Source organism: Carassius carassius, chromosome 24 (assembly GCF_963082965.1).
Source record: "Carassius carassius chromosome 24, fCarCar2.1, whole genome shotgun sequence".
In the NCBI taxonomy this organism is placed as follows: Eukaryota; Metazoa; Chordata; class Actinopteri; order Cypriniformes; family Cyprinidae; genus Carassius; species Carassius carassius.
Window position 1 is genome coordinate 25,429,766 of NC_081778.1, and position 13,184 is coordinate 25,442,949.

At 35.5% G+C, this 13,184-nt stretch overlaps 2 protein-coding genes across 2 annotated transcripts in view; one reads left to right on the forward strand and one right to left on the reverse strand.

Annotated features, from left to right (window-relative positions):
- Window positions 1–419: 419 nt before the first annotated feature.
- LOC132103282 (glycerol-3-phosphate dehydrogenase 1-like protein) lies at window positions 420–7,200 on the reverse strand. The gene is made up of 8 exons (XM_059508255.1): window positions 7,039–7,200; window positions 6,476–6,653; window positions 5,952–6,092; window positions 4,861–4,999; window positions 4,645–4,757; window positions 2,525–2,761; window positions 2,269–2,375; window positions 420–1,450 (listed from the first exon to the last, which is right to left on the reverse strand). Exons 1-8 carry the CDS (start codon window positions 7,080–7,082, stop codon window positions 1,354–1,356), a joined length of 1,056 nt encoding a protein of 351 aa, XP_059364238.1. The 5' UTR covers window positions 7,083–7,200; the 3' UTR covers window positions 420–1,353.
- A 1,430-nt stretch (window positions 7,201–8,630) lies between these two features.
- LOC132103283 (oxysterol-binding protein-related protein 10-like) overlaps window positions 8,631–13,184 on the forward strand; it is a 43,463-nt gene continuing 38,909 nt past the window's right edge. Inside the window, exons 1-2 of the mRNA XM_059508256.1 lie at window positions 8,631–8,949; window positions 12,356–12,531. Of these exons, the coding sequence (XP_059364239.1) occupies window positions 8,738–8,949; window positions 12,356–12,531 (388 nt within the window). The 5' untranslated portion in view covers window positions 8,631–8,737. The remainder of the gene's footprint in view (window positions 8,950–12,355; window positions 12,532–13,184) is intronic.

Consider the following 13,184-nt stretch of genomic DNA (forward strand, 5'->3'; position numbering starts at 1 on the left):
ATATATAGTTAATCCAGTGGAGTGTTAGACTCAGTACACTGCAACATTTCCACAGCTGAATACTTGTATGAATTTAAGTCTTACATAAACACTAAAAAAGAATAAAAACAACACAACAATGTCACATCTATAAACACAGTATAGTGCTAAAAAAGAACGCCATTATGGATCCAAACACTAGCTGCTCCCATATGTGAACACTACAGATCTTACTAAATCATTCCTTCATTCTTTTCTTAGTACAACTGAAGATTACATTAGTATTTTAATGCCAATCTTCATTAAAAATGTAAATGATCAAAACAGGAACTGTAGATTTGGTAGCTAATCGGCTTTTCAGGATGCTAAAACAGTTACTGCATAGGGTATCGATGATTGGGGGTTTCTAAGATGATTTCAATGCAATGCTGAAGCTTAGATATGTGACATTGTATTGTTTTTAATATTACATGATAAAACGTACAGCCAACTATGTCATGTTGTAACAAGTTTTCATTTTCCCACTGTCTTGTAAGCACTTAGTTTTAAAAGGGGGTTGCTGGGAAAATGAGATGACAGATTTGAGCCCCCTTTTATAGAATATATTGTCCTTTAAAACAAAAACAACCTCAAAACCAAAGCGAGTCCATTCAAGTATTTATTGACCTGTGAGAAATGTTCCCGACCAGTGAGGAGTTAAAAGGCATTTTTGCATCTTCACAGAAATCTAGTTTTACTTCATCTAACGTGCGCCAAAATGTTCATTGTGAATGGCAGTTTCATTATTTATTAATAAGAAACTAAGCAATTTGAATTGAAATAATGAAAGCGTATACTTCGTTCTAAACCTAGCTTATGCCTGTGTCGAACGATGTGTGAAAGTATCAAAAACTGGAATTATGCTGAATATAGTAAAGATTGTAAGAGGTATTCTAGTTGTGTTGTGTTCCTCTCAATATGGATGTGTAGAGACCTCTCTAGTCATTAATTTATAAAGAGGCATTTCATCTCGTCTGTCAGTGAGCTGATATTGTGGACCGTCCACAAGAGAGGGCAGTCAGACAGAGAGTAAACAGTTAAAAACGCCATAATGTTCACACAGACTAGACAATGGCTTTTCTATAAAAACTCTTTGAGTAAATTGTCATGTCTGATAACAACAAAACTTGCTAGGTCAGAAACAAACTCCTGAGTTCAAGCCTAACCATTAGTGTTGAACTGGACCTGGGACCAAAAAAAAGAAGTTTTAAAAAATAACATTGTATGAGTATACAAAGTAAAAAAAATAAATTAAGAAAATTAGAAATGTTAGAGGTAGGACAATCTAACAGACCATAGGGGATGGTGTTGGAGGAGGAGGACAATGTGGGACTCTCACAGGTGCTCTGGATGGCTCTGCAGGTAGGTGATCATGTCCTGAACTGGCTTGCCCTCGAAACAGATCTGATAAACAGCCGTGAACAGGGGGAACCTGGAGAATAATGTAGATTTGAGATGCCACCAATTTTGCTAATGCATATAGACAAAGATCACTTTGCCCTACAGCAAGACATTTAGCCCCGAGGTTGCTCAAGCTGGACTGACACTGCAGTAGAAAAATCAATCTATATAAAACACTGAATAATGCAATGAATCAAGCACTTTCCATAAATTAGTTGTTCTACTGATTTTTTTTAAGCGGGATCCTTTTGTGGCAAATAGCATTGACCAATAATTCTTCTTATTATTTTTATAATAACATTTTTTTTAGAAAGTCCATTTAATTTCTGTAAAAAATTTTTTTTTTTTTTTTTAATCTTACCAACCCCAAACTTTTGAATGGTGGTATATTTAATAATAGAATGTGGGATTTGTTTTTTTATAACTTAAAAAGAATAACTGGACACTAATGTGTATGCTATTTCAAGTACAAATAATCACGGACTCATTTTAAATGCATAATGACAGCCACAGGGGATAAACTGATGCATTAAAACGAAGAATATTTATAAATCTCTTTTTTTATGGAATTTATTGCTAGAAAAAAATCATGCAAATCAGGGTTACTCTTCCTGTAATCAGTGTTTACAAATTTGTAAAATATGAAAAACTGTTTATTTTAGGTTTTTATTTAATAGGTAAAGTGCCATAATTATTGTGAGTTGGGATGTTTTGGGACTCAAACCTGACACCTACATACTGTAAGCATCATGTCAGGACCATGTCAACCGACATAAAGGCTATTGTAAATATATAGAATTAATATAATTATGACTGTGTTATATATATATAAAAAAAGTTTACACATACTTATCGACTAGGCCCTTCTGTTTGAGGATATGATAGACCTCAGCAGAAGTCAATGGTCCCTGAAGCTTTTGTCCATTTAACATCTCCTTCTCCAGTTCCTCGATGCTCTGAAAGAAAAATACATCTTTATTGATCTTTTCTGCATCAGCAAATGTGCCTAATGCGCAGCGTCTTCCTTCAATCCATAAAACATACATTACATGCCACCAGGCAAGTGATGAAAGGCTGAAATAAATCGGTCTTCTTTTCTTTTTACCTTCCCTGTCTTGGCAAAAGCCGCTGCCACGCGCCGGTTTCGTCCTCCGTAGCAGGTGGTGATGAGGTCAGCCACGCCGCAGCTCTCGAGGAATGTGGTGGAAGATACAGAATCGTCTTTGCTGAAGAGTTTAGCGAAGGTGATCATCTCCATCAATCCCAGCCGAATGACAGCTGCTTTGGTGTTGTCTCCACACTGCAGACCATCACAGAAGCCTGCGCCCACTGCAACAATGTTCTATAACAAGGTAAAATAAGGAAGTGAGGGCTATTATTAGAATGGCAGAATGGTGCAATGTATCCGGCACTTTCTATAAGAAGGGTACAAATTAGTGTCCGATTATTGTTTTAAGTGACAAAAGCACAATTCCCACATTCTAGTATTAGATACACTACCATTCACATGTTTGGGGTTGGTACGTTTTATAAAAAAAAAAATGTTTTTAAAAGAAGACTCTTATGCTCACCCTGGCTGACTTTATTTGATTAAAAATATAATAAAAACAGTAATAATGTGAAATATTATTACAGGTTAAAGTGACTGTTTTCTATTTTAATTAAATTTAAAATGTTATTTATTTCTGTGATGCAAAGCTGAATTTTCTGCAGCCAATATTACTGTCTTCAGTCTCACGTGATCATTCAGAAATCATTCTAATTTGCTAAAACAGTGAGAAATACGGAAGTAAGGGTTATCAGAAGGCTAGTTAGAGCTACAATTTGCACTTTGGCAACTGAAATGAAGCTAGTAGACTATGGCTGCATCTGAAAACTGAAAAATGCTGCCTTCGGAGGACTCATTCCAAGATAAGAAGGCATCAAGGCCTGTCCGAATTCAATGTTAGCTTCAGTTCCTGTCTCCTGAGATGCCTTTATCTGGCCGATTTTTGAAGGCAGCATAGCTGTATTCTTCGTTGCCTTTGATATCCCACAATCCTGTACATTCCATTCTGTTACAGTTAAGCCAAAAAATAAAGATGGCGTCTGAAAGTTGCGGTCGGTGGTCAGTTTGTGTGTAAATGTATGTTTCTGATTAATGTTTTCCACTTTTAACGCTGCCTGCAAAGTCATTGCCTCATACGATAGCGAGGCAGCAAGTCACCTGCCTAAGTTTTCGGATGCAGCCTATAAATAAATATTAATATTTTGTGTGTGAGTGTCTATATATACACATATATATATATATATATATATATAATATACACACACATACATATAAATTGTATATTGAAGTATAATTGTATTTTGAAGTATAACCATAAAAGACTAGTGTATTATATTTATATTTTTATAGTCAATCTTTTAACTATTAGTAGCACACACTATTTATGTGGTTAAACTCGATCTCAGATCTCGTATTTTGGCAACAAATAACCAACAGTTCACAAAATGTTCAGATTTAAACAACAGCTAATGCACAACTCCACATTTCCAGCAGAGAGGAAGATTATAAGGGAATAACCTAAATGTAGGTCTCTTTATCACATTAAGCTACCATAAGGCTTCAGAAGACTCATATAGACTACTTTACATATTGTAATGGTGCTTTTCTATCCTTTTTGAGGTCGACTGCCCAAATTCACATTCACATTCATTATATTGGGGAAAAAAAATTTCTTCTTTTGTACTACACATGGGCTTGGAACAACATGAGTTTTGAATGAAAATTGTCATCATTTACTCACTTTCATGTCGTTTCAAACCTGTATGACCTTTTCTTTTTTTCTGCTGTACACAAAATATGAGGTTTCAAAGGTTTTGGTTACCATTGATTTCGATTGTATGGACAAAAATAAAACCAATGAAAAAAAAAAAACCATTCCACAGAGAAAAGAAAGCCATACAGGTTTAGAACGACATAAGGGTGAGTGAATGAAGAATTTTCAGTTTCAGGTGAACTATCCCTTTAAGCTGTAAATAACCAAGAGTATTTGTCAAAGCTTGCCAATATTGCAATGATTTTTACAATGTGTTTACAAGGAGAACAGCAGCCTTACAGCATCTAATTGTAAATTTAGCAGCGCAAGCTCTTCTTTACACAGAGGTCTGAGTTCTGCACCTCAGGTGCCTGAATCAAGATATTTCCCCCGGGATGAGCAACAAGACAAGACTGATATTTACCTTGAGGGCTCCACAAAGCTCTACTGTGTCAGCATCATCCACCACGGTGATTCTGAAATTAGGTGTCTGCAGGAGCTCTTTAAACAAGAGGCCGTTCTCCAACACCTTGCTGCCTGTGGATCAAAGAAAAAGTCTGTAGAGTTAGCTCCTGGTGGTTTTTAGCATTTAGTTGCTAAAGTGCAACACTACCAACAGCTCCAAATATTTTTCACTCACCAATGGTGCTCTCACAGAACTTCTCAGCTGCTACTTCATTGGCAATATTGGCCCCCATTAGGACGCTGACATCAATGCCCATTTTTTCCCGAATGATATCAGAGATGAGCTTCAATCCTTCTGGTCCTTCATCAATACCCTACAAAAAAAGAAAAAAAGGACACACCAATTCTTTTTTTAATGTAGCATCACACTATTTCCCCCTCGGCAGATATAACTCTGGAGCAGAGCTGTTTGGACCATTTTTACCTAATGACTCAAAAAATGAGGAGAAACAGTAAAGCGGAACACAAATAATAAAGAGGGTGAAATGAGTACACAAGAAATGGGTAGAAATCTGAAGAAAAAAAAAAGACAGACAAACAAACTATATCTTTTAAAATAAACACACAACACTGTGAGAAACGTGATTACTTTTTAAATAGTGAAGTGGAAAGGATAAATCAAATTTGGAGAGGTATAACTGCAGATATGAAGCAATGTGCAACACAGCCAGTAACAGAGGAGACAAACTGGCACCAGGAAATAAATTGCACACAAAGAGATGGCCAGCAGGCCAAAGGGGCTTTTTTTTACCTATGAGTCACTCCACATATGTTGCTCTTTTAGAAAGATATCAAGTCAGAGACTTCTCAGCATTGTTCAGTACTGAACATCCGGTCTGCATCGAAGAGGACGCACAAGGTTTGACCAAAACTAAGACAATGAAATCAAAAACAGCCGTGGGCAGCATTTGGCTTGCTAATAGCGGAATATAATACAGGATTATTATTAAATTAATTAGACAAGTACATTCACTATCAACGCATAATAGGAATAAATAATTGTTTGTTTGTACGGTCTCTCCATTATGGAAATTTCACAAAGAGCAAACATTATGAGAAGAATCATCATGCTTATTTTTGGAGCATATGGCCCAGCTATCAGTTTTTTAAGTTGATTTTGAGTGCAACTTTCAAAAAATAAAATAAATAACTTAACTGCATCTCTGTAGTAAACTTTGATATAATATATTATACTACTTATTAAAAGTAAAATTAACTTAATATTACTGAAGGGGGAAACGCGTCTATACATTTTAAACAACTTACTTTGATTAATGTAATTCCACGAGCCTTCTCCGAAACACAGCCCACCATCTCATCGCACAGTTTCCGGATGAACTGGTGAGGGACCACGAAAACCAAGAGGTCGGCACCCTCTGCAGCATCCCGAAGCTGTGGCACTGCAACCTACAGCAAAATGTTCAAACCCCATAAATCTGATGCTTATTTGAATAAAACTTTTTTTTTTAAATTCAGAATTATGTGCAAAAGATGATTTGGTTTCAAATGATAGTCAACAGATAGCAAGCACACAAATCAGACAGATTAATAGCAATTTTAAGTGCAATTTTTAACCGATCAATTTTTTTTTTAAACAAACAAACAACAACAACAACAAAAAACTATCTATCTATCTATCTATCTATCTATCTATCTATCTATCTATATATATATATATATATATATATAGTACACAGTGTTTACCTTTCCTTATACCAAAAATATAATTACTTATTATCCAGAATTATTATTATTTACCAAGTTCTGGGGCACCTATAACACCGTCTTACCACATTCTTTGGGAGTTTGTAGCCTGGGAGGTACTTGACATTCTCGTGTTCTGTGTTGATGATCTCAGACAGCTTTTTGTCATTGACCATTTCTTCATAAACCCACATCTTGACTGTGGTGGCAAAGTGCTGGAGTTTCTGTGCATTGGTTCCAACAATTCTTGCAATTGCAGAGCCCCTTGGCACAGAAAAACACAACAGTACCTTTAATCAAAATGCCAGTCTGTTGTTAAAAAGCAGTTCACTTAAGACATTCCAAGCAGGGTTTACAACTCTGAGAAGCTGATTTGCCAGCTGCAGTCAAGAGGGTTATGCATGAAGATCTCCATATCAATGCAGTTAAATCATTAACCACTTGATTTTGCCCAGAAAAATAATGCTTAAAATATGGATCTGAATATCAGCTCGCTGTAACTGCTGTTTCTTACAGGGTATTAAACTTGTGCTCCAGTCTAAGTAAGTACTTTCTAAGCTATAGCAGTTGGTCGACGCCATATGTTCTGTATATTAATCTTATTACCAATCAAATACAGATCATATAATCATTACACGTTCATACTCACCAGTTTCCTGAACCAACAATACATACTTTCAACGGAGCCGCCATAACCACTTTTGCTTTCCACTAGTGGATAAGTGTTTCAAGTAAACAATATAGGTAATAATACTATAAAATCAAGCAGTTGCTCGATGGAAGGGAACGTGTTGGTCCACTTTTGACTGCGTCATCAACGAAAGCTGGGGATTCTGGGAGTTGTAGTTTTTATGTATGTATTTATTTATTTATTTATTTATTTATTTTTCATTTCTAAACGTCACTATTCGCTGTCTAAAATAGTAGCTGTAAAAACCGTTACACAGACTGGCGAATCATTTCATTCAGTTTATGTGTATACCGCAATTCATTAGGTCTGGAACTAATCATTCACTCTACTTTGGTAGAATAAAGCTTATAACTGAATACGTTGTGAACAATACTCCTTAAACGTATTAGCTCATGACATTAATATCTATTATATTAATGCATACTCATAAATTTAAACAAATACTGTATTGAAGACAAAATCTACATAATGGTGTGCATAATACCCCCCCCCCCCCTCTCTGTTTTTGCCACTGCTACAAAAACCTTTTATGTGCAGACTTTACTTTTACTTTTACATAAGACCCACCATTTTTAATAATATATAATATATATATATATTTACATTCAGCTATTCATTTTATATATATATATATATATATATATATATATATATATATATATATATAATGTATATAATATATATAATTCATTATATTCATTATATATATAATGTATATATTATATATATATTATATATATAATGAATTGCTGAATGTTTCAAACGACTATATATATATTTATTAAAAAATATATTTTTTAATGTGTGGAAATTATTTTTTTACCCCTCAAAAAATTACGACTGCAACAATAGTGTAATAAACAGAAAATATCAAATGAAGACTAAAATAATAATAATAAATACTAAAGAGTTTATCATAACTTCATATCTGTAAATTGCCAAGTTTATTAATCTTTTTATTACATTAACATTACATTTAGTCATTTAGCAGACGCTTTAATCCAAAGCGACTTACAAAATGAGGACAATGGAAGCAATCAAAAACAACAAAAAAGCAATGATATTCAAGCGCTATAACAAGTCTCAGTTAGCTTAACGCAGTACATGTAGCTTTTAAGGGCTTTTAAATAATATAATAAATACAAAGAAAACAGATAGAATAGAAAAAGAATAGAGCAAGCTAGTGTTAGAGGTCTTTTATATATAAAATTGTATAATAAATAAAAAGAAAAGAAAATTTGTATTTTTTATTTTATTTATTTTTTATTATTTTATTATTTTATTTTATTTATTTCATGTTATTATTTCAATGTATTTTAAAATAATATATTTCTATAATATTTATTTTTATTGTTAATACTGTTTTTCCGTACATATGATAATGAGGGGGGCGTGGTTTTACAATCAGCCATCATATTCACATTCACGAGCGCCTTTCTGCTTTAGCCTATAAGCTGCAGCATTCCTGTCGGTGGAGCGCGGGAGGGGAGTGACCACACGATTATTCCAATGGAAACACGGAGAAGCCCATTAAAGAGTCCAAGGCAAGCCTTCTCTCCATACGATGATCTTTTTCAGCAGTATCTTTGCTTTGCTTTTGAAACTGTGCTTTGGATTTTGAACCGTCATATTGTATTATCCAGAGTTTTGAATAATCATGGAAAAAACATTGAACGTGTCGCATTCAGGGAGCAGTAAAGGAAAGTGGTCATTGGATCTGGGGAATCCCGCACACAGACAGGCAAGAAGCGGCTCGTATAGTCCGGGAACAGGGGCTGTTTCGGACACTCACCCGTCTCAGACCCAAAAACGACACTTGGAAGGGGTTTTAAACAAATACACCAATTTACTGCAAGGCTGGCAACACAGGTAACGTTAAAGAGTTCTGCGCTTGCTCACACTTCACAACTTTTACACCGATACAGGATGCCCAATGTTTTTCTTCGTAGACTTATATTCCAACATAAGAATGACTAAATGTAAATGTAATGTAGTATTGATTTTCACTTGGTGGGCATTTCTGATAATTTCGTTCCATCATTTCCATGACATCCAGTTTCTGGATCAAAGAATGAAGACACGTCATCTTCCAGCAATCCACAGAACGCGTTTTTAAGTGCATAATGACGTTATACATGAATGAAATTGTTTACGTTACGTTTCATTGTTTACGTTTGTTTGGCTTCTCCTCCGTTGATGCTGAACATCTGTGCAGCTTTATCCACCTACCTATAGATCGTGTTCAATTAAGTTTTCATCAGCGATAGCAATATAAAAATCACATCAATATATATTTAAATTCATTATGACGTCATGCATAAAAAATAAAACAGTTTGGTTTATCATTCTACAATTTAAATAAATAAAATAAAAATAAAACAATAATAATATCAATAAAATAAAACTAACAAATATATATTCACACACATACACGCATTGTCATTGTAAAAAAAAATAAGTAAATTAAGTAAATACATTGTTATGTTTTTCTTCGTGATAATTTTAAAGGTTTTTGACATGGACATCACTGTCCATATTTTAGTAATGTTGCATTTTGTAAAATGTGATGAAATCTATTGCTGTAGAAGATGCACATCTCGTGTCTTAGTTTGCCTACCTGTTATCTACGTTCTGGTGTTATGTAATATTCTCTTATGATTTGATTTATCCTACAGGCTCACTGCAGATTTATATTGTATTGTATAATTACATTAGTATGCTTATTTTTTCATATGATAACACAAAGTCTAGTCTTGAGATAAATAAGAAGATCTCATGCATCCTAAAAACAGACATCAGTGTTCTGAAAGGTCATTATTTAATGATCTGTTTTAAAAGACCTTCATATAATGAAAGGGTCTATTTGTAGTCAGGAATCTAAATGTGACATAAGCTCTTTACCAGCTGAGCTATGCAGAAACACTCCAAAGCAAGAGCCTCTCATTGAAAGCAGGAGATTTTTTTTGTCAGATTTCATGGTTGTGTGTGCTGCAGGGTTGAGTGCAGCACAGCCCACAGTCAAGGCTCTTTTATCTGGGAAAGACTATGACTCATCCGTGATGGGAAATCCCTCGCATCCATAATGTTGTGCTCATTCTGTTGCTTACTCCAGTGATCGATGAGGGACAGGCCAAGCATATAGCAAACATCAGGACCGGAGGGTTACCCGCCCTCCGCAATGGCTCAGAAATAGCCCTCACATTAATTTCAGCACTAGTCACTGTTTAGTGCTTAATGATTTGTGGGTGTGTGTTTGAGAGAAAGGTTTTCACACCACTCAATACTTTGATCTGATGAGAACTGAGCCTTGAGGAGGATAACTAACTGAATAGTACTGCTAATGTCCATCACAAATTTCATTAATTCGCACTTAAACAGACAGACATGTGAACATGTTAGCACAGTTCGAGTTTGATCATGTCGCATAATATTCCAGGACATTCTTTGAAGTACAGTTTTACTGTATTATACACTGGTACCAGAATATAGGAAATCTGACCACAAGTAAGATATGTCCCCTCAAACTTAAAAAATAAATAAATAATAATAATACAAATGTTATTCAAATATACAACAAAAAGTTTAATTTAGTCATTTAGCCAAAATTATTATATATAATATTATATAAAAGTGTATTTAATATTATATTAAATTATTATTTTTTTTTTTTAAAGGGTGAGGTGAAGTACCACAATGTCTTTTTTTTTTTTTTTTGGCGACTCACTGGAGGATGAGGTTATGTAAGCAAATGTCACCAAAGGTCCACAGTGATCATCTGTTCTCTGGCATCAAAAGCAATTCATTGGTTGCCGCTTTGATCTTCATACTTTTAGCTGCTTTTTAAAATAATGATGTGTCTTAGTCTAGCTTTCAGAGACCCCATCAGAGATACCGTACAAGAGAAATTGGCAGCACATCCATTTTTTAATAAGAGAGGGTGGCTTGTTGTGTTACAGCACCCAAACCGTGTGATTACAATCCTTTCCCTGCAGAGTTACGATCCCGTATAAAGCAACTCTCTGGTTGGCTCTGACAGAGGGGAACCAGACGTGGCATGTAATGCATCACGAATAATGAGAAAGGAAAGGAGAGAGAGAGAGTAATAATGGCCACCGTAAAACTCTCATACGCTTTTTGTTTTATGCCAGTTGTATTAGCTGTATGTAATTGTGTTTTCTAAGGCAACCATCACTGTTACTATTTTTCATACTTTATAAGGGAGCAAATCTCAGCACATACTGTAACTTGCACGTTTCTGTTACTGACATAAATAATATCTAAAATCAGGCAGAATTTTGAAGAGAGGCGTTCTGCTACTTATCTCATCTGGCATATAATAAAATGTCTGTAAAGAATCTACAGAATTCATAGCTACACTCTGGCAACCAACAAGAACATGGTAGGAAGCCCATGTCAACACAGTAAAACCAACCCGAACACTTTAGCAACTGCATAACAACATCCTGGCAACCAACAAGGACACCCTAGCAACCACATAGCAATTTAATTAAACCACTCCGAGCACAATAGAAGCTCTAGCATACCCTAGAAACCAACAAAAATCACATAACAATGCGGTTAACATTATAAACAAAAAATTACTAACAAATATTTTTGTTGTCGAAAAGTCATTTCATTTCATATGACCTAATGTAAGGGCCTGCAATAATGTGGTTTGACCAGTGTGGTGCTGTAGTGCAAGACGGTAATTCAGCCCTCCCACAGAAAATCCAACAGAAAAAACACAGTGATGGTGAAAATATTTTGGACGGTGTTGCCAAATCCGTTTTTTTTCTTTTGCGGAATTGGGCTACTTTTATATTGCTGCCATGGCTTAAAGCAAAACATCATGAAAAACATTATCAGTGTCGCTTTCAGTTAGAATTACAACATGATTTTCTTCTATAAATCAGAATATGAAGAACTCAATATTTTATCTTAATTATTGAAATAATCATTAGATTAATTGATTATCAAAATAATCTTTTGTTGCAGCTGTAAATCCTGTAGAGCCATTAAGAACATTTTAGGAACCGCGTAGGAACACACTAGCAACCAACAAGAACACAATATCAACCACATAGCAATGCAGTAATAAAGCCACTCTGAATACTTTAGCAACTGCATAGCAGCACCCTAACAAACCAACAAGAACACCTAGCAACCGCATAGCAATTCAGAGCAACCACTCAGAACACGTCAGGCTTCACACGCTGTCAAAATCTAGGTTAGTTGTAATGTAACCATCATCTCCTCTCTGTTTTTCATTATGCAGGTACTTTGTGTTGGACCCTGAGCTCGGCCAGCTTCAGTATTTCATCAACGAGTACAGTAAGAACCAGAAGCCACGAGGGTCCCTGCCCCTCATCGGCTCCTCGGTGGCCCCAAGCGACGAGATTCCCTATATGTTCACAGTCTGTGCTGCAAATGGAGATTTCTTCAAACTACGGGGTGAGCGGCCTTCCCTCTTTGGGGTTTTAATCATTTGCTTTTGCTTTTGACTTGGCCATTTGTGTCCGATTTGATCCCTTCGATCTCCATTCTATTTTACCTTGCATCTCCTCACTCTGTCTTGCATAATTTCTCTTAAGAAATTATCTCTTTGATATGTGTTTTCCCCTCAGGCATCCCCCTTCATCTGTGATTTAGTTGTCCATGTTCACCCTTTCTTTCCAGCCAGCTACTTCCTCATCAGATTAGATGTCTATACTTTCCCCTCTCTGTTTTTCCTGTTGTTTCAAAAATGCCAGGGATATTTTCATTCACTGTATCATGCCACAGTCTTTTATGATGTTTCTACATCAAAATACTCTTTTGGTCCGAGGTGACTCTGAGAACTCATTTAGACTGTGTCAGGAGTTTACAAGCAAAATGCCACCAGCCAAATTGGCCATTTGTAACAAAGACAATTTCTGAGAGGTTTTTGAGAGGATGAATTTCACTGGGAACAAGCTGTCCCCTCCAGTGTTATTCCCAGTAGTTTGACAGCTTCGCCGCAGATGGAGTCTCGTCCGCTCCCAGTGTTCCAGCGTTCTGAAATTATAATCTTCAGGTGCTATTTTTCTCATTTCACACCTTCTCAGTCTTTACCCCAGGTTGCAGAC